General features: G+C 44.8%; 1 protein-coding gene across 4 annotated transcripts; it reads left to right on the top strand.

The window, feature by feature from the left end:
* On the top strand, positions 1–26,074 carry UBXN11 (UBX domain protein 11). 4 transcript variants are annotated; one of them, XM_053398703.1, is made up of 15 exons: positions 1–109; positions 2,109–2,202; positions 2,602–2,639; positions 3,406–3,510; positions 7,909–8,009; positions 9,466–9,520; positions 10,039–10,118; positions 10,586–10,700; positions 11,621–11,832; positions 16,182–16,259; positions 20,019–20,142; positions 21,465–21,568; positions 22,278–22,345; positions 22,973–23,119; positions 24,192–26,074. In XM_053398703.1, the coding sequence occupies exons 2-15, from the start codon at positions 2,138–2,140 to the stop codon at positions 24,349–24,351; spliced, it is 1,452 nt and encodes a 483-aa protein (XP_053254678.1). In that variant the 5' UTR covers positions 1–109; positions 2,109–2,137; the 3' UTR covers positions 24,352–26,074. The 4 variants fall into 4 exon arrangements, with proteins under 4 accessions (XP_053254678.1, XP_053254680.1, XP_053254679.1 ...); XM_053398704.1 differs by lacking the exon at positions 1–109 and adding an exon at positions 136–335; XM_053398705.1 differs by lacking the exon at positions 16,182–16,259.
* The last annotated feature ends 786 nt before the right edge of the window (positions 26,075–26,860 follow it).

Consider the following 26,860-nt stretch of genomic DNA (forward strand, 5'->3'; position numbering starts at 1 on the left):
GGAATTGTAGTCTCCTGGCTCTCCCTCCAGGCTCTGGCTTGGAGTCGTTACCTAGGCAACCGAATGTAAACAAGATGGCGCCGCCGGCCTGAAGCCTCAAGATGGGCGGGTGAGTCCCTTAAACTGTGAAGATCAGGCAAACTGTTAAAACGGGTCGGGAGGCTGTTTTTCATCCTCACAGGCGCGGCTCCTACCTAATTCACCCAGGAACCCGCGTTAAGTCTCTTGCAGCAAAAACAATGCAAACCTTCGTGGCACTTTAAAGACAAATTATGCCAGCCCACGTATTTTACTCAGAAGTAAGCCCCACGGGATTCAGTAGGAATTTCTTCTAGGTAAGTGGGTAAAGGATAGCAGCCCCCACAATGCTGTGTACATGCTTGCTCAACATCCTTGCCCCACTTAAATTTAATGAGGTTTTCTTCTCCGGTAAGTGTGCAATCCTTTGGCTGCCACCCCAATCCTCCTTACTAGGGAGTAAGAGTGAGACTTACTGCTGAGTAAACATATACTGTATATAGGTTTGTACAATTAAACTGTAATCCCATGTGCATGAAGCCAGGAGCTTGTGGTGCTCCCAATGTCCTTGGGCTTCACCTGCCATTGGCCCCAGCCTTAGGATCCAAATCCCATTGAAATCAGTAGGCTATACTGCTGAATGAACAGGGTTTTGCTGTGGAAGATTCATGGACTTCCTTCAGCCTTCTTCATCAAATGCAATCTTTCTCAGTGGGCAGATATGAATGGGGCACTGTTCTTGTATATTTTTGCACTCTGCAGACCCACAGATAAGCATAAGAAGAGTTCCTCTGGGTGAGACTAACAGCCCATCTAGTCCAGCTTTCTGCTCACACAGGATGTCTTTACACAAGCAGGACATTAGTGCAACAGCACTTGCCAACTTAGATTCCCAGTTTCCCAGAAACTGGGATTTAGAGGCACACCACCTCTTAATACTGGAGGTGCTATATAGCCATCATGATTAGTAGCCACTGATAGTCTCATCCTCCGTGAGTTTGTCTGATACCCTTTTAAAGTCATCCAAGTTGGCAGCCAACTGTGGGAATGAATTCCACAGGTACAACTTTAACTATGTGTTCTGTGAAGAAGTACTTCCTTTTTGTCTTCTAGAATTTAACTTCATTGAGAAACCCCTGATTCTCATATTACTAGAGAGGGAGAAAACCTCTATCCACATTCTTCACACCATGCATGATTTTATATATTTCTACTATATCACCCTTTTTCTTAACTAAAAAGCACCAAACATTGTAACCTTCCCTCATAGGGGAGTTTCTCCAGTCCTTTGATCATTTTAGCTGTCCTTTTGTACACCTTTTTCTACTCTGCAATACCCTTACAGTTTTCTTTGTGATTCCTTTTCTAATGATCTACCACTTACATTGCAGGTCTGGCTTTACTGTACAATATCTCCTCCTCTCCACTGCCCTGTATCTGTGTGTATGGTATGATATGCCACACTTCATGCACCTAACAAAATGACCCCAAGTCCACAAAATGTTACGCTCTGTGTTCCTTTGCATCTGGCCACATAATATTTGGTGCTTTCTCCCCAGATATTTTTTCCAGTGCTGCCCCTCCATTGTTATTTTGGCACATTGGTGCACGGCCCTTTCCTCAAGGAGCTCAGGCTGGAGTACATCTAAAAAAATTCTCATTTTGTGCTCACAAAAACGTGAGATAGGAACAGATGCAGCTATATTTGTAACTGACTTGAGTGCTCTATGGGCTGTCAGGCAGATTCAGATGGTATTTCAGTTTGGTACTAAATCTTACAGTCATGAGTGCGAAACGTTTCTTTGGCAAAAGATTGTAACGTTGTAGTTTAGACATTCCTTGAGCTGGCCTTGCAATTGTCAAGTCAGTCATGTGGATGGATAGAGTGTTGGCCTAGGGTTGACCCCTCACTCCATCCAGTGTGTTTGGACTGTGAGTTCAGAGATGCTGTAGGAGTCTATCACATCTTCAAAAATTAGCTATGTGCAGAGATGTGTGCATCATATAGATAAACCACATGGGCAATTCTGAGTTGCATATGTATGCCACAAATTGTAATGCATTTCTATCTCCCCCCCCCCCCACCTTAGAATTTAAAACTGTAAATTCATGGTAAACGATGACGTCTCCTCTTTCCTCTCTGGGGAAGATTCGCAGGATGCCACTCCAGTTGCAGACACCAGGGTAAGTGAGGGCTCATTCATACAACCACCTGGACATGTGGGAGCCACAGAGAAAACCAGGGCCTGTTAGTTTTCTAACAGAGAATCCAGCTTTCAGGTTCATTCCAGCATTGTATGTACCTCACACCAGAAGTTGAAACTAGGAACGGTTCTATGTGTTTACAGTGTAGTTATCTAGGGGCTTTGTGGCCTTTACTCACATCACGCTCTTGAAGTCACTCTTTTCATTATGTGTGCTCATATCAGAAAACCAAAGGGCTGTGGCATGACTTCCTAACTGTAGTGTAAAATTGCAAGCATGCTCTTTATCAGTTATGTTTGAAGTATACATTTACATGGATTATCATTGATTTCTTGCCTGTTTTATAAGTGACAACTCCTGATTTCTTCTGGATTTCAGAAAAAGGACAGCACCTTTCAAAGAGAGCATTCAGAATGGTGAGTGGTAAGATCCATGTCATTGCTTTGTTTACCCTGTTCCAAATAATTATGTATATAGCAGTGTATGATCTTTCTAATTTCTCATCAGTTCCTACATAAACTTGTGGATTATTCTTTCCCCTTTACAGGCAAAGAATTAGGCTGAGAGTGTATGAAACCTAAGGCTACCCAGGAGTCAATGGCAGAGTTGGAAATTCAACTGTGCTCCAGTCAACTGGCTGTTTGTGAGATGGGGGTGCCTGTTGTCTTTACAATCCTTGCCTCATTTGGCTGTGGTAACTAATGAGGCTCAGGGCCTCCCCCTCACCCCCAGCAGTTACTCAAAAATTTGTCTATGTTTTAAATATATCATTAGAGATATATGAGCATTTTTACTAATCCTGAAAAAACATCTAGTAAGCTGCAGTTTCTGGGTGCTATTAATTAAAGTGGAATAACTCTAGAGAGCTCTGGATAGGTTCCTCAGGGGAAGTAGAAGATGTAATTAGTCTTGACAGGATCTTGATGCAGGATCTTACATTGAAAGTCCACCAGCTTATGTTGATCTAGAGATTGGCTCACTTTTTTTTTTACAGCTTACTTTACTTCTTGTCAATTAGCCTTCTCAATGGAAATTGGTACAGTTGGCAAGTCTAGCTACTTTGTCTCCTCAAGGCAACAGACATTTCTGCTTGCACACACATACACGTGCGTGCACCCACACACACAGCAGAGGAAGTCCTTTTTGTGCTCCTCATAATGATTTCATCACTTTTGTTCACAGAGGATGAAGCAGCAATGATGGATGAAATCCTGGGGCCCAGAGCTCAGATTCCAATCAGCAGGCCTTCATGCTCAGATGGAACTGCAGAAAAACCAACGGCATTGGGTATGAGTGGAAGGGCTGGAGATGAGATTGGTTTTGGGTAATGCCTAACATCAGTCATGCAAATTCAAGGTCTGGCATGGTAAAGGCCACAGCACTTTCCACTATTTCCTGTTTTTCTGTTTCATAGCTAACTCAGACATTGTGTGTTCTATGTTCTCGTTACAAGGGCTGTTTGTCTTTTGTGGTTCCTCATGTATAGATCACATTGGGTAACTGGGACAGAATTTGATCTCATGACAACCTCAGCTTTGAGTCTCTATTACGGTACTTCTAGCACTAAGGATAGTGGAAATACATTTGAAAATGTCCGAACTCAGGGAACTCTGGTTAGTAAACATGCTGGGATAATAAACCATGCTTTAAACCTGGCTTCTCCAAACTAACCATAATTTAAACTAGGGATGGATAACCTGTGACCCTCCAGATGTTTCTGCACTATAGGTCTCATCATCTTTTGCCATGGTGGCTGGGACTGATGGGAGTTGGAATCCAGTAAGATTTGGAAAGCCACAGGTTCCCCATCCCAAACTAATAATAGTTTTGCAGTTTGTACATAATGGGGAACTCTGGTAAGTTTGAAATTAAAAGCAGAAGCTTTAATCTCACCCTACAGTGTTTAGCATTAAATCGGACAAGATCCAGTGTTTTTCTTTTCAAGGTTGAAAGCCTTGTTGTTCGTTGTGTGAAGTCACACAGGTTCTACAGGAGTTTATTTTAGTATTTTTTAAAAACCTGCAGAACTTGCTTTTTACCAGAGGCAACAGTGGGGCAAAACAAAGATAAGTACATGTTGTGGGAAGCAAAACCTCCCTCCTACCCGTTTTCAGTTCTCTTAAAACCCATTGTCTGCCTGTAGCCTAAGTTTAGAAAGAACCATGCATACTGAGAAAGTGTATGCAAAATCTCAGCACAAATGACATTGATTTGTGTGATGTAGTTTGATTGTGTGATTGTAGTTTGATCGATTATTTAGAACAGAGATGGGGAACCTTTCTCAGCCTGAGGGCCACATTCCTGCCTTAGCAGCCTTCCGGGGCCACATGTCAGTGGTGGCTGGGAACAGAGACAAAAAAGGGCAAAGCAATGAACACAAAGTTTCCCTTTATACAGCAGGCTAGTTTCTACACACACCCCTCTGTAGCCTCCATTCAGGCCTCATCAGAGTTGAAGGGCACATTCCAGCTCGACAAAAACATTCAAGGAGAGTAGGGCTGCTGAAGGGTGTGGTTCAGAAAGAGCCTCAAGGGGCCTTGATCTAAAATATGAAATTGATTTGCATAGAGTATGGACAGCATTGCTGATGAAGATGTTTTTGCTCCCACGCTAGGCCAAGTGACCCACACTAACGTTGCCTCTGAGATTAAAGGATTTAGGTCCTTTAAGTGGAACTGAATTCTCGGACCTCACACATGTCTGTCCAATAAGCAACACTCTTCTTTGCCAGCATCAACACACTTTGCCACATGCCAGTGAAGCCACATTTACAGAGTTTTCCAAGTTCACCCTCTTGTTTTTTTCTGCCCATGACAAATTCTGCGCATAATTTCTGCTTCTTTTCTTAACCAGGCCCTGAAAAACATTTCCTTTTATTTTTAGTTAATCAGGTGACTAATGAACAGATAGAAACCCAAATGTTCATGCAGCACATTTAAAAATAAAAAACCTCGCAGCCCACCAGAAGGATTGGGGGGGGGGCTGATGCCTGAGTCAGCAGTGCAACAGCCAGCCTGCACATCACTTACTTAAGTTTAAAAGCCTGGAGTAAACAAGATTTTCTCTGTAGATGGGGGATAAAAAATAAATAAATAGGGGTACTCAAAAGAATTAAGATTGTACAGCTGGGCAATGTAGGATCTATGTCAAGACAAATGAAATTCTGTAACCTGTATAAGTTATGGAAACAGAACTTTTGCATAACTTACTGTATTTTTCGCTCTATAACACGCACCTGACCATAACACGCACATCGTTTTTAGAGGAGGAAAACAAGGGAAAAAACATTCTGAATGAAACAGTGGATGTATCATTTTTGTGCTTCATGCTGTGGCCACAGGCATGTGATCTGATGGTGAATTTGGGGTGACCCAATGCAAAAATCCTGAGAATTCCTGTGGATCCATGCTTTGTAACCACGTTTTTGCACCATTGCAGCCCCAGGCAACAGTGGGTGCGTGATTTTTTTGGTGCAGGCTGTAGCCATGGACATGCTATGTGATCTGATGGTGAATTTGGGGTGACCCAATGCAAAGATCCTGAGAATCCCTGTGGATCCATGCTTTGTAACCACATTTTTTCACCATTGCAGCCCCAGGCAACAGTGGGTGCGTGATTTTTTTGGTGCAGGCTGTAGCCATGGACATGCTATGTGATCTGATGGTGAATTTGGGGTGACCCAATGCAAAGATCCTGAGGATCCATGTGGATCCATGCTTTTTAACCACGTTTTTGCACCATTGCAGCCCAGGCAACAGTGGGTGCGTGATTTCTGGGGGGCAGGCTGTAGCCATGGACATGCTATGTGATCTGATGGTGAATTTGGGGTGACCCAATGCAAAGATCCTGAGGATCCATGTGGATCCATGCTTTTTAACCACGTTTTTGCACCATTGCAGCCCCAGGCAACGGTGGGTGTGTGATTTTGGGGGGGCAGGCTGTAGCCATGGACATGCTATGTGATCTGATGGTGAATTTGGGGTGACCCAATGCAAAGATCCTGAGGATCCATGTGGATCTATGCTTTGTAACCACATTTTAAGTGGGGAGGGAAGGAAAAACAAAGAAGGGAAAAGGAGCATGAGAGGGGTGTGCAGAGAAGCAGCTGGCTAAGAATGCAGGAGAGGGATTTAACGGGAGGGAGGAAAGAAAGGCAAAAGTTTCCCCCCACCCAAGCACCCAAACCAGCCATCTCTCTCTCTCTCTCTCTCTCTCTCTCTCTCTCTCTCTCTCTCTCTCTCTCTCTCCACCTGCATGTTTTCAGCAGCACCGGAGCACAGAGAGGAATTAGAAGGAACGACACTCTGCTTTCCCCTCTGCTTGCCTGGAGGGGAGGGGCTTTCCCTGCTCTTTGTTCCGTTTGTGCAAACACAGCAACGAAACAGAGGAGGGTGGGCAGTAAGACCCTGAGGCAGAATGCAGGAAAGCAGCCGCTTCCTCTTTTCAGGTTTCCCTTCTCCGTGACTCGCGATTTGATTTTTGCCTGATTTTTTGGCTCCAGGGACCACACATTCGCTCAATAACACGCACAGACATTTCCCCTTCCTTTTTAGGAGAAAAAATCTGCGTGTTATAGAGGGAAAAATATGGTATTTTATTTTGCATATTTTTCTTGCACTTTTAAAAACAAAGTTGCATGTTTTTATTCTGATTTTGCTTGTCACAGGGGTTGGCAATGAGCTTTTCAGGGCACTAGGTCTCGATCTCCAGCCACCAGAATTATTATCCAACCACCTCTCACTTCAACATGCCTTGCTCACCTATACACTTTCAACCATATCTTTGCAACCACAAGGTCTAGAAACTTAAAAAAAAAACCAAAAACCAAAAGCTGAGACTCTCAGGAAACTGAATTCTAGGTCAAATACCTGTACATTCTGTTCTTTCTCTTCATTCCTTAAGAATCAAGGCATACAGTGGTACCTCGGGTTACATATGCTTCAGGTTACATACGCTTCAGGTTACAGACTCTGCTAACCTCGAAATAGTTCCTCGAGTTAAGAACTTTGCTTCAGGATGAGAACAGAAAACATGCTCTGGCGGCAGCAGGAGGCCCCATTAGCTAAAGTGGTGCTTTAGGTTAAGAACAGTTTCAGATTAATAACGGACCTCCAGAACAAATTAAGTACTTAACCCGAGGTACCACTGTATATGTGAGTTGCATCTAGCTCCAGTTGTATCCATTCCTTCTTCTCTTTCCTTTTTCGCTCTTTTGGGTATCCAGAAGGAGGAAGGGAGGAGTGACAGACTAAGTTTATGTGGTGAGGAACATTGTTCCCTGGCTTCCTGTATGTTTTGATCCTTCTGAGTACAACATAGAAAATCTAGGGTGGTTGGCAATAGCCATATTCCCATCCTAGAGAGAGAGAGAGCATCTACAGATGTGTGCATTTGTGCAGAGAATCTGTGGAAAATAGAGTTTACCACCTACCACTGAAATGTCAGCCTATTTCTGGGATTCAACATAGCTGCACCTCTGCAGTCTTCCCCCATTGGTGACCCAGATACTAGTCCTCTGTTGTTTCCGCCAAGGATTTGGGCAGAGAGCCAACACAGAGTACATACCAAGCATTCTGGCCCTGTGCTCCATTTCCAAGGAGCACAACATGCCATTGTGGGGTCGGCATCTCGATAGAACATTTGACACCAAATTGTTCTCACGATCTGTTGACTTTGTGCCTTTAGGGTCTGCTCCCAACGATATGGAGCTGATGGCCTCCATGATGCAGAAGATTGCTTCCTTGGAACAGAGCATCAAGAGCCAAGCACGGGCAATATACCACAAGGTGAAAATGCCAGGCTTCAAAGGAACTGCGTTAGCGTGGCAACAGTTCAAACTGTTGATCTCAGAATCATGCTAAGATTTTATTTATTAGATTTTTTTTAATTCAAGTGTTTATTATTTAATTATTTTTTCTAAATTGCATAAATCAATCTGGGTGGGTGGGTGTCTCACAACATGGTATGCAAAAAAATAAAGAAATGATAAAATTACAATCATTTATGCTATGTATAGGCTGCCTTATAACAGAGTGCACTGTGAGTGGCTAAAACAGCAACTTTTAAAAAAGCCATATGGGAATAATAATGCAATGCCTCAAGTAAAAACACACCAGATAAGGACAAAACTATACATTAAAAAAAAAAAACAGATCAGAAGAATAGAGAAAAACAATACTGAAAGAAACACAGTGTAATTTTAAAAGCCTGGGAAAATGAAATGTCCTTGCCTAGTGTAAAAAAAGAAAAGAAAATTAGCAGAGCAATCCAAACCCACAATCTTCTGCTTTTGTCCCTGCTGCACTGCTGAAAATGCAGGCAGGCACTGGCTGTTGCAGGCAGTATCCTTGCTGGCGGTCAAGAATCTTTGGATCCTAAGCTGATCCAGCTACCAACAATGTTCCCCATTTAGACCCCTCTGGTACACCATCCTGGAGCTGTTGCAGCAGAAAAAGGGGCAGGGGAGGAGGATGAAGCTGCCCTCCATCTCCCACCCAGGACAGCATGAGTGGAGGGGCTTCAGGTATGGCAGTGGCTCCAACTGTTCTGCTTACAGACTCCAAAGAGTACAGCTTACCTGAGGAGGACATTCCACAGCTGGAGAGCCACGATGGAGAAGGCTCATTCACTCCTAGCCACTACCAGTAAACTCACAGTGGGAGGAAGGATGGACTGATCAGTCTGTTTCTGATCATGTGTGTTGATTCATAGCAATATATGAATCCTAGAAAATATAATTTGTTAAGGGCGCTGAGAGTTGTTATTCCCCTCACAGAGCTACAATTCCAAAGTTCCTGGGAAGAGGCATTGATAGTTAAACTACTAGGAGGATCACTCTGCAACACAGAAGGGGGCATCCTGCAGATACCATCATATCTGAAGGCCTGCTTCATAACATGAAGGAATCTTGCCTTTATTGCGGCAGCTCCTATCCTTTGGAACCCCATGCTCCTACATATGAGACATGGGTTCTCTCTAATGTATTTTTAGCGTCTGTTGAAGACTTTCCTCTTTGAGCAAGCTTTCAAAGTGGAATCTTTTATCCCAGTCAACATCTGTATTGGTTTTGAATTTGGTTTCCTATATATGCAGTTGTTCTGCTTGTATTGATGCAATTATTTTGTATATGTTTTTATTCTGTTGTGAAATTGCTTTGAAATGCTTCATAGGAAGCAGTTCATATATGACATGGAATTAATAGTGACTGGTAATATTTTTTGCCTTTTATATTTGGATCTGCAGGATAAGAAGATTGAGGAGCTTGAGGAGCAGATAAAAATCCTTAAGAAAGGAAAAGGTAACATTGTAGCACATGTCTCAATGCTTCTTTTTCTCTTCAACAAGAGGCAGATGCCAAGTTTTGCTAGAGTTGAGGGATGTGAGGCTGAAGTCCAGCCTCCAGGCCACAGCAGGGTGTGTATGAGCATGTGGAGAGAGCAGCTTTCGAGGCCTCACCATAATGCAGGTCATGTTTTAAGCTCTAAGGCACCAGTAAGTCCAGAACCGGCCAGGTCACCATATGGAATTGCCCATTGGAAGGAAGTGTGTTCGAAGGTAAAACGCTAACCTTTTCCATTCTGAGTCAGAACATTAATTTATAACAGAGACTTGGACTATTGCTGCTCTTTGTGCAGTTTGACCAAAATTTGACCAAACTGCGGGAGGCAGTGGAGGACAGGAGTGCCTGGCGTGCTCTGGTCCATGGGGTCACGAAGAGTCGGACACGACTAAACGACTAAACAACAACAAGTGCAGTTTAATATTAATCAAAATGAGGAACCCCTACATATCTTGGGTGTTTTTTTTCTTTGCAAGCTGAATCTTCTTGGGTGAGCAGAGCAGAGGAACTGGAAGTGATATGCCTTAAATTGCAGCATCAGGTCTGGGAAATGGAGGTAAGATTAATGGGAGCGAGAGATTATTATTATTTCTCTATGAATCTGAGCTTAATTTCTGTTCATTCTATGGGTGGTTACTGGGTTGGACATGAACAAGAGTCTTTGAACAAACTAATCTCTCAGAGTCCATGGTACCAGGCAGAAATGGGAGGGAGGGGAATCTCTCTTTTGCCTTTTTTTTTTTACTCCTTGTCTTAAGACAATGAGAAGCGGGGGGAAACAAGATCTCGTAAGTTCTGGTTGGCCTCAGGTCTTCCAAATCCCCAGGGTTTGAATATGAGTTGGGCTTTGAGGAATTTTCACATCATCTTTATTTAAAATTGATTTAATTGGGTTGCAGCCTTAAATAAAAGTTCCTTTTGGGAAAGTAGCAATTTTATTTTTCCTTCAGCATTTTTCTATTCTTACCATTGGTTAGGCTATCATCCTTCCTGTCTAAATTGTCCCCATTTCCCCCTATGCAGCTGTTTCTGAATGACTATGGATTGATCTGGGTTGGAGAAGGGACAGACTCTTTGGGAGAAGTGGCGGCACAAAGTGATGAAAGGAGTGAGCTGTCAAAGCGTTACTGGAAACCAGGTTTGCCGGGACAAAAGACTGCCCTGTTTTAGATACCTTAAGACAACAGAGCATACTTTACTTCCATTTAGACTGTAAGCTCCTTGGCGTAGAGACCAGTCTTTTCGTTTACAGAACTCAATAATATGCTATGTACATTGATGGCATTGTATACATCATAAATTATCCCCATTGTCATTCATTTAATAACCTTACAAATCAGCATTACCAAGATTCTCATAGCAAATAGTGCAAACTTGTCAGGCACAAGTGGTTTTGGGGAAAAAGTTTTCAATTTATTAATTTTAATTAAACTGTTTTAGTCGTACCGTAAGCCAGTTTTTGAAAGCTTTTGCCTTGAAAAGCAGGGTATAAATGGAGAAAAACTCCTAATAACTATCCTGAACCTTGAGGTGTCATGTACCCTGCTTTGCAACAACTCCACACCTAGAGCACAAAATCCATATTTGTCCCTATGGGTTGTACACAGTGTATGACTAAGTAACTTGTTACTTCAGCACAAGGATTCATGCTTGTGCAACAGAATTCCTCCCTCTCCTTTCTGTTTGTATTCCCCAAATTTGTAATAATAATAATAATAATAATAATAATAATAATAATAATAATAATAATAATAATTTGTTCTTGGGGGTTTTCCCAACCCTCCAGAGCAGATTTGGGGAGGGCACCAGGCATTTCCAGGAGGAGGAGAGGGTGGAAAGTTCATTTGAACAAGCCTAAGTCCTTGCACTAACAGAGCAAGTGCATTAGCTACCACCCTATGTAATCCAACACTAATTGTAGAAATATTGTCCTATTGACAATATTCCTCCATTACTTTGTCACGGAAATAGCTTTTCTTGATGCTGGAAAAGATTAAATGCAGTTTAAAATGCAGTGTTGAGAGTTTCCCTTAGTCATTTCTCCTCCTTTTGTCATAGGTGAATCCATTGTTTCAGAAACCAATTTTGATTTAATTTTTGCAAACCTGAAAGATTTAAATGCTTTGGCTGGGGAAGGCATGTCCCAAATCGAGCACACGGCAGGGGGTGCTAGGCTGAAGCAGCTGGACTCAATCCCCCTCACCTTCTATCAAAATGGGATTGTCATGTTTCAAGGGCCTTTCCGGTCATATGAAGAACCTTCCACGCAGGTATGAATCAATACTTAAAGAAATGTAATCACCGACTGGCTGGCTGGCAGGTGTACCCATAGTAATGGCTACATGATGACAAAGCTGACATTCTTGTGTGTGTTTCCTGATAGCACAAAATCCCCACTTTCTGCCCAGAAATAGGTTGTAGCATTTATGACTCCTTCCATTTTCTTGTAAGAAGCCTGATAAGACGACGAGATTATATACAGTTATGCATAATTAGGGTGGTCAAGGTTCAGTGGAATTGCACTCATTCACTTTGGACAGGTGCAATCTTCTCTGAAGGCTAGTGCTCAGAGCTTTGACTGGTTTTGCTAGTTTCTAGCAGAAGCTGGCTGTGCACAGTGCTGATTGGCTGACATCATGAAAGCACACCTCCCACTCTCTGCAGCAGTTTTTCTTGTCTAAAAATGATTGACTTGTAATAATAGTAATAATTTGGCACAAGCATAGAACAATTGATGCATTTGTGAGGTGCTTGACCTTTTTAAAAAACGAAAGCCTGCCTGAGGCAGGGGTGAGGGGGAAACGAGAATAACCATAACTGGATTCAGACACAATACCTATGTAATGTGACGGATTTTGGGCTTTAACATTTCAGTGAAACCCTGTGCAATGCCAAAATTCAGCACCTCCTGTCTCTTGCCATCCATTATTTATCATTGTTGCAGCACCCCCTGTGGTGCCCTCTCGGCTTGGCACCCAATGTGGGCGAACTTGTTGTGCTCCCCTAAATTCACCTCTGATGTGAGGTGGGGATGATGACAGCCAAGCTCTTCTTGCAGTAGAAAAAAATATATGCTGCCTTATGCTTGCACATACATCTGTATGCACCACAATTTTCAGCAGCTCAGGTGGATGGTGCAGTGGTAGGCTACTAAAGTTTGCTTTCTCTCAGACTCCAGCTTATTGGCTAAATGGGGAATCTGATCACCTAAATCCTAACAAACCAGAATCAGTGACTTCTACAAAACCATAATCTGGGTAAACATGGGATAGGCAATCTCAGGCCCAAGGGCCAAATGCTGTCTTCCAGGCTTCCCTATCTGGCTGTCAGAACTCTCCCAGACCACACACTCTGTCCCTAGGCCACACTGCTCACTGGCCATTCTTCACCCCCATGTTTTTGCTGTGCTGGAATGTGTCCATGAACTCCAATGCCTGGATGGAGAATAGAGAGGGCTTTGGGAGTGTGTGTTGAAACTGGTCTCCTGTACAAATGATGAAATTTACATTTCATGCCCCACCCACTTTTGCCTCTGGCCCCACCCACCACTGACATTTGGCCCTCAGAAGATTGCCCAGAAGGGAATGCAGCTGTCAAGCTGAAAAGGTTCTCTACCCCTAGAACTGACCAGTAAATCATGAAGAATTAGGGGCCAGGGCAGGAAGAGTATAGCAGGGAAGAGATGAAAGAGAAGGAAGATATTGAACCTTGCAGGGTAGGGACGTGGTGAAGGAAGCAAATAAAGATCCAGAGCTGCAGCATAACCCAATTCCCTTTCCACTGCAGAGGGCAGAGGAAAGGACTGCCAGGACGAGTATTCATAGTGATCTTGAAATAAGAGAAACTATTTAGCATCTGTCCATGAAGAGACAAGAGATGAGAATTCAGTCCCTCCCAAGGGGATTGTGCTATTAGGCTGGAGTGGGCAGGAAGTATACTGTGCCCCGTTGGCCCACTTCCAGTAGGTCACTTAGTACCAGCTGGATGCTGAGATTCTTGCAAATAATGTTGGGCTAGATAGACTTTGGCTGGATCTTGAACAGTATCTTACGTTCTTAAGTGGGAGTGTATAGTCAGGGCCACTGAACACAGATCTGGAGCATGCACTCTTGCTTTATAAATTTAAAATGTGCCATTGAACCATGAGGCATCTCATTTTTTTAAAAAAGAAAAAGCTAGACTACAGAATCCAGGAGTCATCCTGCCCTGATCTAAGGCGCTCCTTCAGAAACACAATATGTGCCTCCTTGAAAGAAAGCTACCAAGGCTCTTCAGGCCCACGTTAGCAGCATTTCTATGTGCTGTTTGAATATATTCACAAATCACACAGAAAGATGGGTTGGGTGAGTAAAAGGGAAATGGGGGGGGGGGTGAGTGCAGTACCCTCTCCTGCCTGCGGTCTGCCCTTGCCACAACCCCTTTCTCTGGGGTTTTTACTTGAAAATTGTATGCAATTATCACAATTTCAACCTGAAGGAAGTGCCCCCATCATGCTTACTGTGGCCATCATTCTAGAAATGAGTTACAAGTTAAGGAGGAAGTAACGGAAAGCAAGAATGAGCACAGGGCTGTTCTGCTTCTGACTTTGAAACCATTCCAGCTTCCGTCCTCAAGCACAAAGTCCCACCTGCTGCCTCTGCAACTGTTTGAATATTTGATGTCAATATTCAGTGATATTAGATATCTGGCAAGGACATGCAGTGATATTTAGATTTTGTGTTTGACACCTGCTAGAAAGGAAAGCTGTCTGGAGATACCTCCAGATCTAAGGATGGCTCCACACAATATGAAATAGAAGGCTGCCCGCCTCCCCAAATGGCAGCCCTGTATTGAGTTCCCCCTGACCACCATCCCATAACCTTTGCTGTATCCTGGTATCATTATTCTCAGCATTAACCAACCCCAGTTGATGGTGTGAGGATAGGGAAATATGCTCAGCTTTGTGGTTGTACCCCAAGGAGGAGGAATTGAAACCCGACAGTGTTATGACCCAGACTGCCAGCAGCACCCTGACTTGGGGAGAGTAGACAGCTGAACCAGGAAGCATTGATTTGGGCCCTGACGTAATCTGCCATCAAGGCCCTTCTAAGCCAGGCGTGCCCAAATCTGACATGTTTGAGCCACTCACCCCCATTGGCTGCAGCTCCAAAGCCAGACATCAGCAACCTAGTCTCAAATGTGCCTCCAAGCCTACTCACCACAACAGGCAGAGGTAACAGAGTGTCAAGCTCCAGGCAGAGAACTGTCTCTTTAAAGCTTATCAACCTCTTGATCAAAATGTGCTGGGTCATCCTGAGGTGGAGAATGAAATCAAGGAGGCATCCAGAGCAAAGGGCTTGTGGGACCTGGTTTGTGCCTACACTCAAGCCCAGGGGCTATAGCTCAGTTAGCATAAGCAGTCCTTGGAGCAAGTGGTCTACCCCCAAGACCTGTCCAAGGTTCTGAAGTCTGTGGCTCTGATCTGCCTGTCAGTCCCCTGCTCGTGCTACCTGCTACAGACCACTACCAGAATTGCTGCCACCAGATGCTGCTGTGGGCTCATGCTCACCAAGACTGGGCACTCAGAGCTGCCTCCCAAAATTGTAGTCTGCTTCTTCCTTATTGTGGGTTTCTCGTCCCTGAACTGTTTTGAATTTGAGCTACAATTCCTCTTTCAGACTGAATATTTTGCAGTCAGAATTGGATTGGTGAAATTGAGGTTGTTGGCACATTTACATTTTGTTATGTGCATTTTTTGTTTCACCTCCAGCTCTGGTAAGAGAGTATTCTGTAAACTGAAATAAATGAGAGGTATTCCTCTCATGGTGGGACGCGGGTGGCGCTGTGGGTAAAAGCCTCAGCGCCTAGGGCTTGCCGATCGAAAGGTCGGCGGTTCGAATCCCTGCGGCGGGGTGCGCTCCCGCTGCTCGGTCCCAGCGCCTGCCAACCTAGCAGTTCGAAAGCACCCCCGGGTGCAAGTAGATAAATAGGGACCGCTTACCAGCGGGAAGGTAAACGGCGTTCCGTGTGCTGCGCTGGCTCGCCAGATGCAGCTTTGTCACGCTGGCCACGTGACCCGGAAGTGTCTTCGGACAGCGCTGGCCCCCGGCCTCTTGAGTGAGATGGGCGCACAACCCCAGAGTCTGTCAAGACTGGCCCGTACGGGCAGGGGTACCTTTACCTTTACCTTATTCCTTTATCTGGACTGCTTATTGTGGTTGTTCAGTCACCAGACAGCCCTGGGGGCCTCTACTGTGGTTCCTGCGGGTGCTATTGCCCCCTTAACCCTGCCCTCCTCCTCCCTTAGCACCTGCCAAAGCCTTTGTTCCTCCCAGTGTTTATTTTTACTTCAATATTTTATTTTATTTTATTTCAAGCTTTTTTGGCATGTTCTTTTCTGGTTTTTTGGTTGGTTCCTTTTTCCATTTTTATCTTGATTCATTTTAATTCTGAGGGGGCTGTAGGTTTTTTAGTTGTTTCAGTGTTCTGAGCATCACCAATTGTTCATCTGTGAAATTTGTATTTTGTGGTTCTCGTGACAGTGTCTTAAACTGGTCCCCAGACCCAAAAAATGTTTAGGGGCACTACCACCCACAGTATAGAGAAAAATCTGACATGTGGGCCCTGCTTGTGGTTTCAGCAACTCCTACGAGATATCATGGACGGTTACTTCCCTTCTGAGCTGCAGAAGCGTTACCCAGATGGTACCCCATTTCAGGTATGCCACCCCCCGCTCTCCTACAGCTTCCTGTTTATTGAGTTCTTCGTTTGCAGAAGTTTCATTTGCTTATCAAAAATGTGGTCTGAAGTTAGAGCAGCTCCATTGTTTAAGCAGAACTGAGAACCTCTCTTTACTCTAAGTAGTTATAATGTTTTTTCCTCTTTCAGGAACTGATTGTTCTATGTATGAGGAACTAAGAGTGCTTTTTGCTTAAAAAACTGGAACACTTTTCAGTTCTTAAAAATGGAGATTCCCTCCTTAAAAAAAACAAAACACTTATCTTTTCTGCGATGATCATTGGTTGTTCTGTGTGCAGTAATAGATTATCACTGACTGTGTGGATGAACATTCTCTGGAGAAAATGAGTTTATGTTTCATTTTGAAACCCAAGAAAGGAAAAGGAGTGGGAGAAGAGAGCTCTCAGGCAAATGGGAAGAATAATAGGATATGATCTCTGAGAAAAGGGCAGACCAAAAAGCCAGAAAATGTTAGACAAGAGGTGGGGAACCTGTGGATCCCCAGATGTTATTGGACTCCAGCTCCCATCAGCCCCAGCAAGCATGATCAATGGTCAGGGATGGTGAAAAGCATACAGGTGCAAGTTACCACAAATTAAGAAATATGTTATCTTCTGCAAAATGACAGTGCCTGAAAGTGGCTATCATATTTGGTAGGCTTGTCCCCGAGTTGTGTTTGCTTTATGGAAAGTTGAAAATGTGATAATAAATGATCTCCTGTTGTACACAAATTCTTCTTTTAGACTATGCCCAATATTATACAAGGCAAGTAAAGAATTAGAGATTAACTTGCTATAAACAGCCAAGTTTGAAAAAGCATGTGATTGGAAACGTTGCTGCTTCATCTATTGAGAATTGATTAGAAGAGGATTAAATACCGTATTTTTCGCCCTATAGGACGCACTTTTTCCCCTCCAAAAATGAAGGGTGCGTCCTATGGGGCGAATGCAGGCTTTCGCTGAAGCCTGGAGAGCGAGGGGGGTCGGTGTGCACCGACCCCTCTCGCTCTCCAGGCTTCAGTAAGGTATCCGCTAGCCGTGGGAGACGCAGCTCTCCCACAGCTAGGGGAGAGCTTGCCGGTACCCAGAAGCTTGGGGCACGCTGAGCTCAGCACGCCCCAAGCTTCGGGCTTCGCGCAGCGCTCTGCTAGCTGTGGGAGAGCCGCGCAAAGTCGCGTGGCTCTCCCATGGCTAGCGGATAGCAGCCTGTTCTGGTGGCTGGGGTCGGGGGAAGCTTGGGCTTCCCCCACACCAGCCCCGCACCTGGGGGGGAAAATAATTTTTTTTCTTTATTTCCCCCCCAAAAAACTAGTTGCGTCCTATGGGGCGAAAAATATGGTATATCGCATGTGGTAAAAGCTGCCCGAAGGGTCATTGGATGTTGTGGACCTCCCTCTCTGACTACAGAGAGGGAGGTCTGCGCGTAGAGAAGGTCTGCCATTGGAGACCTTCTTGGGGGAGCCATGAAAACCGCACAAGGTAAAAGGTAAAGGATCTCTGGACGATTAAGTCCAGTCAAAGGTGACTATGGGGTTGCAGCGCTCATCTTGCTTTCAGGCTGAGGGAGCCGGCGTTTGTCCACAGACAGCTTTCCGGGTCATGTGGCCAGTAGGACTAAACTGCTTCTGGCGCAACAAGACACCAGGATGGAAACCAGAGTGCACAGAAACGCTGTTTACCTTCCTGCCGCAGAAGTGCCTATTTATCTACTTGCACTAGCGTGCTTTCAAACTGCTAGGTTGGCAGGAGCTGGGACAGAGCAATGGGAGCTCACCCCCGTCTGCGGGGATTCAAACCACCAACCTTCTGACTGGCAAGCCCAAGAGGCTCAGTGGTTTAGACCACAGCGCCACCCGCGTCCCACTCTATTAATGCTCTGATGCAACTGAAGAAAGGGTGTGTGTTGGAGGCAGATTGTGGGAGGCCCTAGCTTCACAGGATACGAGGCCTTTTGTTCTCTGAACATGCCCTTGACTAGGAAGTAATACTACACTCTTGAAGCTGGTGTAGTTCTTTCCTTTTCCATTGAAACCAGTTGCAGCAGGAATGGGGGCGGGGAGGAGAAAAAGTAAACAGAGAGGGAATGCCACCCATCCTTTGACCAGGCCAGTGCTAGCCCAGGGGTGCTCCCTAATAAAGTCATGCCATAGTCTCTTCTCCCCCCCACCACCTTCCTTGGGATTGCTGTGCCCTTCTGTTTTAGAGAAAGAAGGGAAATGAGGAAGTCATTTATCAATAGACTATTTTTAACTTTCTAGAGTAGTGTATTCGGGTGGAACTACTGATACAGCATTGCTCTGATCCTTGTCAGCAGAAGTGACTTATTAAGATGGTGTGTTTGCTTTGTTTGGAGGCAACTGGAGCAGTTTCTTCCAAACAGATGGGAGGAAAGTGTATTGCTTTCTTGCCCATTATTCGTAAGTAGGTGGAGGAAACTGTGTTTCTTTGTTCTCATTATTCATAGATGAGTGGAAAATGTTTTACATAAAAGAGAAAAGAACAAGAACAAGGAAATGTGGTCTGGGGTTTCTGAAAAAAGCCCCTGTGAGACAGCAGAGGGGAAGCACCTGCTCCCTTTCCTTTTGCAGGTGAAGTGTGGGGAGCGCCAGAACTGAACAGTCAGTTAGACTCAAGCAGGGAAGAGTGCACAAGCCGCAGGGTCCAAATGTTAGCTGGGGCAGAGGATCGTCTCCAGAGGATCATACAGTTAGAGATCCAGAACACGTGACAGCTGGGCCTCTTTGGCTTCATATATCTTTCTGGTTTCCCATTTGCTCTCAACTTGTAGTTTCTGAGAGATAGTTAGAGAATCAAGCAGTGATGTATTTTTGTACGGTACTATGCTGGGTTGCCAGAGGGAATGTCCGCATGTCATGGGAGAAAATTCACAGCACAAAGGAAAGTAATGCATTATGTAGAAGGATAACCAGAAGCCTTTCTCCCACCATGCTTATTTTCAGAGCACATGCAGAGTGTTTTTTCTATATGTGTGTGTTTCTTTCTTTTTCTAGGATAATGTTTCAAATATGCAACCCACTTCTTCCCATAGCCCAGATTGGGGCAGTCTGGAAATGAGCTGCCACTTGATTTTGTGGATTGCATAAATTGGCCCTGAGTTTGCTTCTGGATTTTAAGTGGTGGCTCTTGGATTAGATTCATATAGCTTTTGTGATAGAACAAAAGAACAAGGAGTGAGACCCTCTTTTCTTTTATACATCAGCTGGTCTGGTAGAGGCAGTGGCACATCTTGGATCATTGAGACTCCTCACACAAACACATTGGTTTATGATGGCTGCAGAAAAGGCCTTGCTTGTGGTGGCTCCCAGCTGAGGGTTGTATCCAACCTAAGCTTTACTCAGAGTAGTCCCTTGAAATTACTGGACATTACTTAGCCATCCTGGTCTACTCGTGAGTAGGACTAGATTTGAATACAACCCTGAATGTTTTGCTTTGAGTGAACCTTTTTGACCCACCTCTCTCCAAGTGCGGTTTATTGAGTTATCAAGCATTGCCAGCTTGATAAGCAGTGCCACTGTGGCAACTGTCCTGTTGATCAGGCTGAGGCATCCCTGCTGACTGATCATTTGTTTTGCAGTTTCTGCACAAGGAAATGATGACTTCTCTTCCATCCTCCATTTGTCACTGCTGCCAACATTTACTAACACTTCCTTGCCTAACACTGAACTCTGGAGTTTGGGGTTAGGTAGGGCATTGAATAGCAATACGGGTCTCTTCCACAGGTCACCGACAAGAGAGACACCGTATTTCAGGAGAGGAAGCTGCAGCACAAAAGTTTTCCAGGCCAGGGCCACGTCATTGGCCTTGCCAGACCAAGCGGATTAAAGGAGACAAATGAGATACCAGGTGAGATGGTGGTTAATGGTGAGTGTAGGAAGGACCCTAACTCAGCAGCAGTATTTGCCTGGCATGCAGAAGGTCTCAGGTTCAATCCCCAGCTTCTCTAGGTAGAGCTGGGAACGGTTCCCTCTCTGCTGCATAGCTGCTGCCAGAATAGACTTTACTGATGGACCAGTGGTCTGGCTCACTATAAGGCAGTCTCCTATGTTCTTGTTCTTATTTGTTTGGTTTCCTTTAATCTCTCTCTTTCTGTGTGTGTGTGTGTGTGTGTGTGTGTGTGTGTTGTTCAGTGTTTTAAAATTCTGGTCCTCAACTCATCTCCTTATTTACTTACAACCACTCTGTTAATTATGGCTCCATTTCTTGTATGACAAAACTTTTGACATTGCATTGTGTTGAATGACATTTTGTGTTATATGCTGCTTGTGATGGAAAGGACCTTTTGTTTTCCCCCACCAGTCAAACATCTTGACAAGAAGCGCTTCAGAAGGCTTTTTGGAAAGAAGTCAATTACTAAAAATGAATGAATGAAAAAACAATGTATATACTACTACTAACGACGACGATAGTGTAACATGCTGCACTGGGGGGGCGGGACAAAGAGTGGTTTCCAAAGTGGCTTACATCAGTAAAAGGTACAATTCAGAGCTGATGGCAGGCACTGTAACTAAATCAAAACAAGACGCAGGCCCAACCCCCAGGCTCCCAAATGAAAATGACAAAGAAGGGAGAGTGGAATAGAGGACAAAGACAGAGGAAGAAGATCCTGTCTGCCAATGCCAGAAAGGAGGGATGAGCTGTGAAACAGGCATTTAAATTGACTGTAAACCAGACTGATTTCCCCTTGCTGGCTTTCTTACCTGATTAGAAGTAGCACTTTGGCTGGTGGCAGAGATGGGCTGTGCTTTTGGTCAGCTGTCGTCAGTCTCAGGGCAAATGGCTTGGAGCTCTTTCTTTTCGTGGCTGGCAACCAGAGAGTAATTGTCTCTCACTTCTGCAGCCACTGGATGACAAGATCTTAGTGCAAAGTCCCAGTGTTATGCCTAGTGTTCTTTCTTTGGCTATCTGCTAAAGGAGGCGTGTCCAAAGTCCATTTTGGGGGCCTAATCCAGCCCCCTGACCAGTTCAATCCAGCCCCCATGGCAGTTTCTTTCTTGGGGTAAAATCCAAAAAAAAGCTCAACAACCTCAACCCTAAAAAAAAAACACACCTCAACAACTTTGGTCAGCCCTCACACATGTCCACTTCATCAAATCTGGCTCTCTCTGAAAAAAGTTTGGGCATCCCTGCACTAAAGCATTTACTCCCACAATCCTCTGTTATGGCAGGTCCTAAGCTCACCATGGAGCAGTTTTTGAATAAGCTTCCAAAGTCACGGATTCAAGATGGGCAAGTGATCGATATCCGAGGAGAAATTAAAAAAACCCTCCAGGTAGGATGGAACTCCTTCTCCAGCCTGCATGTAATGGGGTTTGATTCTGGGGTTCCTTCTTCTGGTCAGCACTTCTGCTAATAGCCAATACTTTGCAGCAGTGTGGGCTTAGGTACCACATCCCTACCTAGAATCCTTCTCCCTACCAGAATTTAATTTCATGACCAGGATGTGCCAAAAGAATATAGGATGCACATGTGGAATACCTGCCCTTTTAGGGTCTCCTTCCTTGTCCACCTAAAGCCCAACACAAATGATACACAATGATAATCTTTCCCCTTCTGCCTTCATTTTGAGAATCAGTGCTGACATGGTAGCCAAGGTAAGGGGGGAAAGCACATCTCTAATCCCAAGTATCAGAAGGACAGGAAATTGGGGTTCATATGGTTATCTTCTCACTTCCCCAAAGGCTATATATTATTGGCATTCAAATAGTGCCATCAAGCTAGTGTGGTGGGGTGTAGTGGTTAGAGTAAGGGTTGCCAGCCCATGGGCAGCTTCCCCAGACTCTGAGCTTGGAGTCTGAGCTGAGTTTGGAAGTTTTAATTAATAGCCAAGGACCCAGGACCAAACCCTTCAGTTCTAAACAGTACAACAAAAGACAACTTTGCTTCATGTTTGGATGTGCTGAGATGAGCAGGGCAGCTGATTCCGTTTACATTTCTCAGGACAGTCAGATTTTGACACAGATTTCCTTCTTTGGTTCCAGGGCTCAGGTGGAAAAAGCCACGAAGTGATTGTGGTGGAGACCCCTAGTATTGAAGCAATGAAGAAGAGGTAAAAAAGAAAAGGCAATTTCCCCTCTTCACATTAATGGCTGTGGCATCATGCAGTCTCCTCAAGCTGTAGTGCAGGAGGGGGAACCTGCGGCGCTTCAGATGTTGCTAGACTACAACTCCCGTCCTCCCTGACAGCTGGCCACACTGGTTGGGGCTGATGTGAGTTGGAGTCCAGCAGCATCTGGAGGGCCACTGTAGCACTTTCTTTCACGCTGATGCCCTTTATTCAGAGCTGCATTGAGAAGTATGTGATTTAGGTTCTCATAATTCACCTTTGACAGGGGGCAGACAAGTCCCTTACTCACCTGATTCATTGAGGGTTTAAGACCCATCAGCTACCTTCATCTGGTTTAGCTGGCCAGTTGAAGCCATTTCCTGGGGCCACTGTCAGCTTCTAGGAGCCACAGGTGAGAACTGAGTGAACCAAAGGTGGTCAAACTACTGCACAAACTGTCCCCCACCAGAGATACTGCTCCTTCCTTAATACCCCATATGGCTTGGACAAGTTTCTGCATGTTCTGTTGAGGGAAATGAGGGGCAGATGGGGCTTGTCAACCTGGGAAGGTTCCCCACCCTCTTCAAAGAAAACATTGTCCCTTCTCTAACCAGCTTTTCTGATCTTCAGGTTGGAAGGGAATGAAAAAAAGAAGGCCTCCGACCCCAATGTCGCAACTCTTCGGATAAAGTCTGAGAATGGGGAGAAGACCTATATCATCAAGATGCCATTCACCGAGACCATCGGAGACCTGCGCCAGCATCTTGCCCAGAGCAGGTAGTAACAGGGATCATTCTGGCAGATAATCTTTTGTAGAAGTTTCTGAACCTTAAACTCCTGATTCTGCAACTAACATCAGCAACTAAAGTCTGTGCTCACTATAAACAAATTGGGGGAAAGTGTGCGTTTTTGCTTAATGTTGCCAATTTATTCAGATTGATCTCCCACCTAGAATCTAGGAGGACCAGGCCTCTGCAATGCAATATGGGGAGTAAATGTTTGGGGGCGAAGGGCAAATAATAAACACTTTCGGGGTTATGACTGACTTTCAGGTTATTGGGGAGGGACAAGGTAGGAAAGATCCCATGGCTTTGGGGGAATTGATCTATCACATCATACAGGCATCTAGGTTCCTGACTCACCTTCCAGTTAATTTTTCACCATTGTATATCCTACTCCTCACTATCTGTCCTTATTTCCTTCTGGTTTTGACCTCTGCTGAGTTCTCCGGTTTCTGCCACAACTCCATAGTGGAGTTTGTACAAGGAATAAATAAAAGTGCCTGTATATCACATACCATGTCAGCCTCTTCCACTTTGGCATTGCTCTCGTGTTTTTGGTTGGGGTCATGATACCATCAAAGCAGGTAGGGCTACTGCCAAGGGATAGTAGTAGTGAGGATCCTGGAAAATCTTGCCATAGGCACTCTTCATTCCATGCCCAATATGTGTGGCTGAACCCACAGAGATTGTTATGACCACAGGAAACGGGGTAAGCTGCATAGCTCAGATGTAGAGATACGAGGGGTCATGCAAAGAATATTCATTCTTGAATGTAAGGAGCCTCTCTAGAGAATAAACTGAAGTGTGGTGTTCTGCTGTCTTTTCCTTAGAGAATCTTCCAATGGCATTATTGTCTAGGTCCTGCAGTGACATAGCATAGTTTCTGAAATGCAGACTCTTGGCTTGATGCCTCCCAAAGCCAAAGCAACGAAGATGCCGATAAATTTAAAACAATTATTCAATATGTGTATTCAAATTTTTAAATTTTGCATTAAACAAATTATTTGCATTTGAATGTCAAATTCCAAATCAGCTTACTTACAAGCAGTATTCTGCTCATTTCCTAGGGGAGAAGAAATGGAACCTTACGAGATCATCAGCACTTTTCCTTATCGAGTGTATAACAACAACTTCATGACGCTGGAGGAGTGTGGGCTGGTCCCCAATGCCTCGCTTCGGCTGCAGAAAAGGGCCCCGTCAACCAAATCACAAGGGCAACAAGTGTAATGGTTTACAGTGGATGATTCATCAGGCTTGGCTGCCACTCAGCTAGGGAGTAGTGTGCCTTCTTCAGGAGAGCCTGTGCAAAAATGACATCCTCTAGTCAGAGAGAGAAACAGGGAAGGACTGACCTTTCCACTTACCCAAGCTCCAACCTTTGCGGCTATTCTCAGCACTCCAGTCAAAGGAGAAAGCCGGGGTTGGGGTGTAGTTGGAATACTGGGCATTAACCCTCCCTTTGTTACCCAGCTTGAGTGGGGCTTAGCCCCAGGTCTAGGTTATCATTAGCCTCAAATGGATGAAGAGACTCTGGCCCTTGTAAAGCTCTCATCAGAAACACTAGACCCTCGCTCCAAGAAAGAGCACACGGTTGGGCTACTGGTGCTAGCATGAAGTTTCCCTTTTCTAAGCTGCTGCATCACCAAATGAGCGCTGAGTCCCAGACCATGCACTGCTGCACACCATGTGCTTGATAGCACCCACCCTGTTCCTGTAGCCTACAAGGGCCTCACAAATAGGATTTACCAACTACTTGGTGGGGTTAGGGGCACCTGTGATGCAAGCCTGTTAATTCATCTAATGCAGGTGTGCAGAAACTTCAGCCCTCCAGATGTTACTGAACTATAATTCCCATCATCTCTGGCCACTTGCCGAGGCTGATAGGAGTTATGGTTCAGCAACATCAGAAAGGCCCATGGTTCTCCACTAGTTCTAATGGGAAAGGGAGATGAACATTTTTTGCCTTTCCTGAAGCTGAAAAGGACCTGCACACCCAACCTTGAACTTTGTGTGGCCACAAAGGCAACTCAGCCACATGTAAGCTTCTCCTCCCCTGTGCAAGAGGCTAAACAGGGAGTCCCAACTTCAGCCAGCCCATACACTGTGTGTAATGCCCCAAAGCTTAGTGAGAAGTGCCTCTCCCCCCACCCCCATAGCGTGGATGCAGTGCCAGAGCAGCCCAACCCATGTCTCTGGCAGGACTGGGGAGTCTTTGTCCCCCTGGATATTGCTGAACTACAACTCCCACCAGCCCCAGTAAGTCTAGCCAGTGGTCAGAGATTGTGGGAGTTGTAGTTCAGCAAATGCTGGAGGGACTAGGTTCCCCACACATACAACTCTGGCTACGGCCAAACGTGGATGTCCTGCAGTTAAAAACCAGCCAGTGTGTGGGAGAAATTACCTTTAGCAGGTCTCTTTTGAGGCCACAACAAAACACAGTTAATTTCTCTTCCTCTGGCGAGTTATATGCAAAGCTGACCGAATCTCATAACAGCAACCCACCTTGTTCAATATAATGTCCCTTGTTATTGTTTCCGTTTGCCCAAGGCTTGCAATATTAGGTAGCAAGTTCTTCCACCCCCTGACTGATCTTTGTAGTTGTTCAGTAAAGAGGGCCTTGACAGCCATGTTTCAGGGTGTCATTCCCTATGCCTTCTGGGATGGAATTTGCATGTTTCAATGATCAGTCCATGTCAAAACCTCCCTTCCTCCAGAAAATTAGCTGGCCAGAGAGAAGGGTTTTAAAATAATTATTAAGCCACAATTCTGCTAAAAAGTGGTGTACCGAATGGACTCAGCCTTTTCTTTGACAAGGAGGAAGGACTCAAGCATATCCAATTCCTCTTCTTCCCCACCTTCTTAATTGTTCCAAAGTTATGAAGTTGTACTGTTCTATGAAGACACCAGATGCTTTTTCCGACCTGTTAAATTGGTTCCTAGTGCTTACTAATCCATGACTGCCTTATCTACTTAATTGTTACTGGTTGCATGCCACAAGGAGAGATGTCCAAAGTTTGGGTGATCTGCACCTTTTCAACAGGAACGCCAATGCATCTGGCCTTCCCTATGCATAACACAGCACCTCTAACCCCTAAAATCACCAATGCCCAGGAGGTCCACAAATCTCAGCCATTTGTGCTCATTGTAAAACTCTGCCTCTTCTGATTTGAAGCTTTGTCCTGAGTCTCCACAGCCTAGCACCAATACAGAAACAAGACCCCACTCTCCCCTCCTTGGTGCCGAACTGGGAGATGGGGACTACTTTCCTGCCAGACTTAGGCCCATCTGCACTATATATTTAAAGCTGTATCCTGCCACTTTATACAGCCAGGGCTTCCCCTAAAGAATCCTGGGAACTGTGGTTTGTTACTAGGAGGCTGCTATTCCCCTCACAAGGCTAGCTTCCAGAGTTCCTTCCCTCTGGAGAGGGATCAATTGTTAAACCACTCTTGAGTACTGAGCACTGAATGCTGAATGATTGATGGGGAAGAATAAAAAACATAAAGCCTGGGGAAAGTGGGAACAGAAAGGCATATCCCAGAAGAGAGCATGCCGGCTGGTTGGCACCCTGAGCATAAGGCACACACACTGCAACATTTTGTTGCAGTTCCCATTTGCAGTCTCAAATTAAGAAGAGCTCAAATGAGTAAGCTGCCATTTTACACCGGCTTACTGCCTTCCTCTGTGGGAGGTGAGGGGAACTCCACTTAAAGAGGTAGTGCATGATGAGTTAAGG

The sequence above is a fragment of the Podarcis raffonei genome, chromosome 8 (genome assembly GCF_027172205.1).
Source record: "Podarcis raffonei isolate rPodRaf1 chromosome 8, rPodRaf1.pri, whole genome shotgun sequence".
NCBI classification, from domain to species: domain Eukaryota; kingdom Metazoa; phylum Chordata; class Lepidosauria; order Squamata; family Lacertidae; genus Podarcis; species Podarcis raffonei.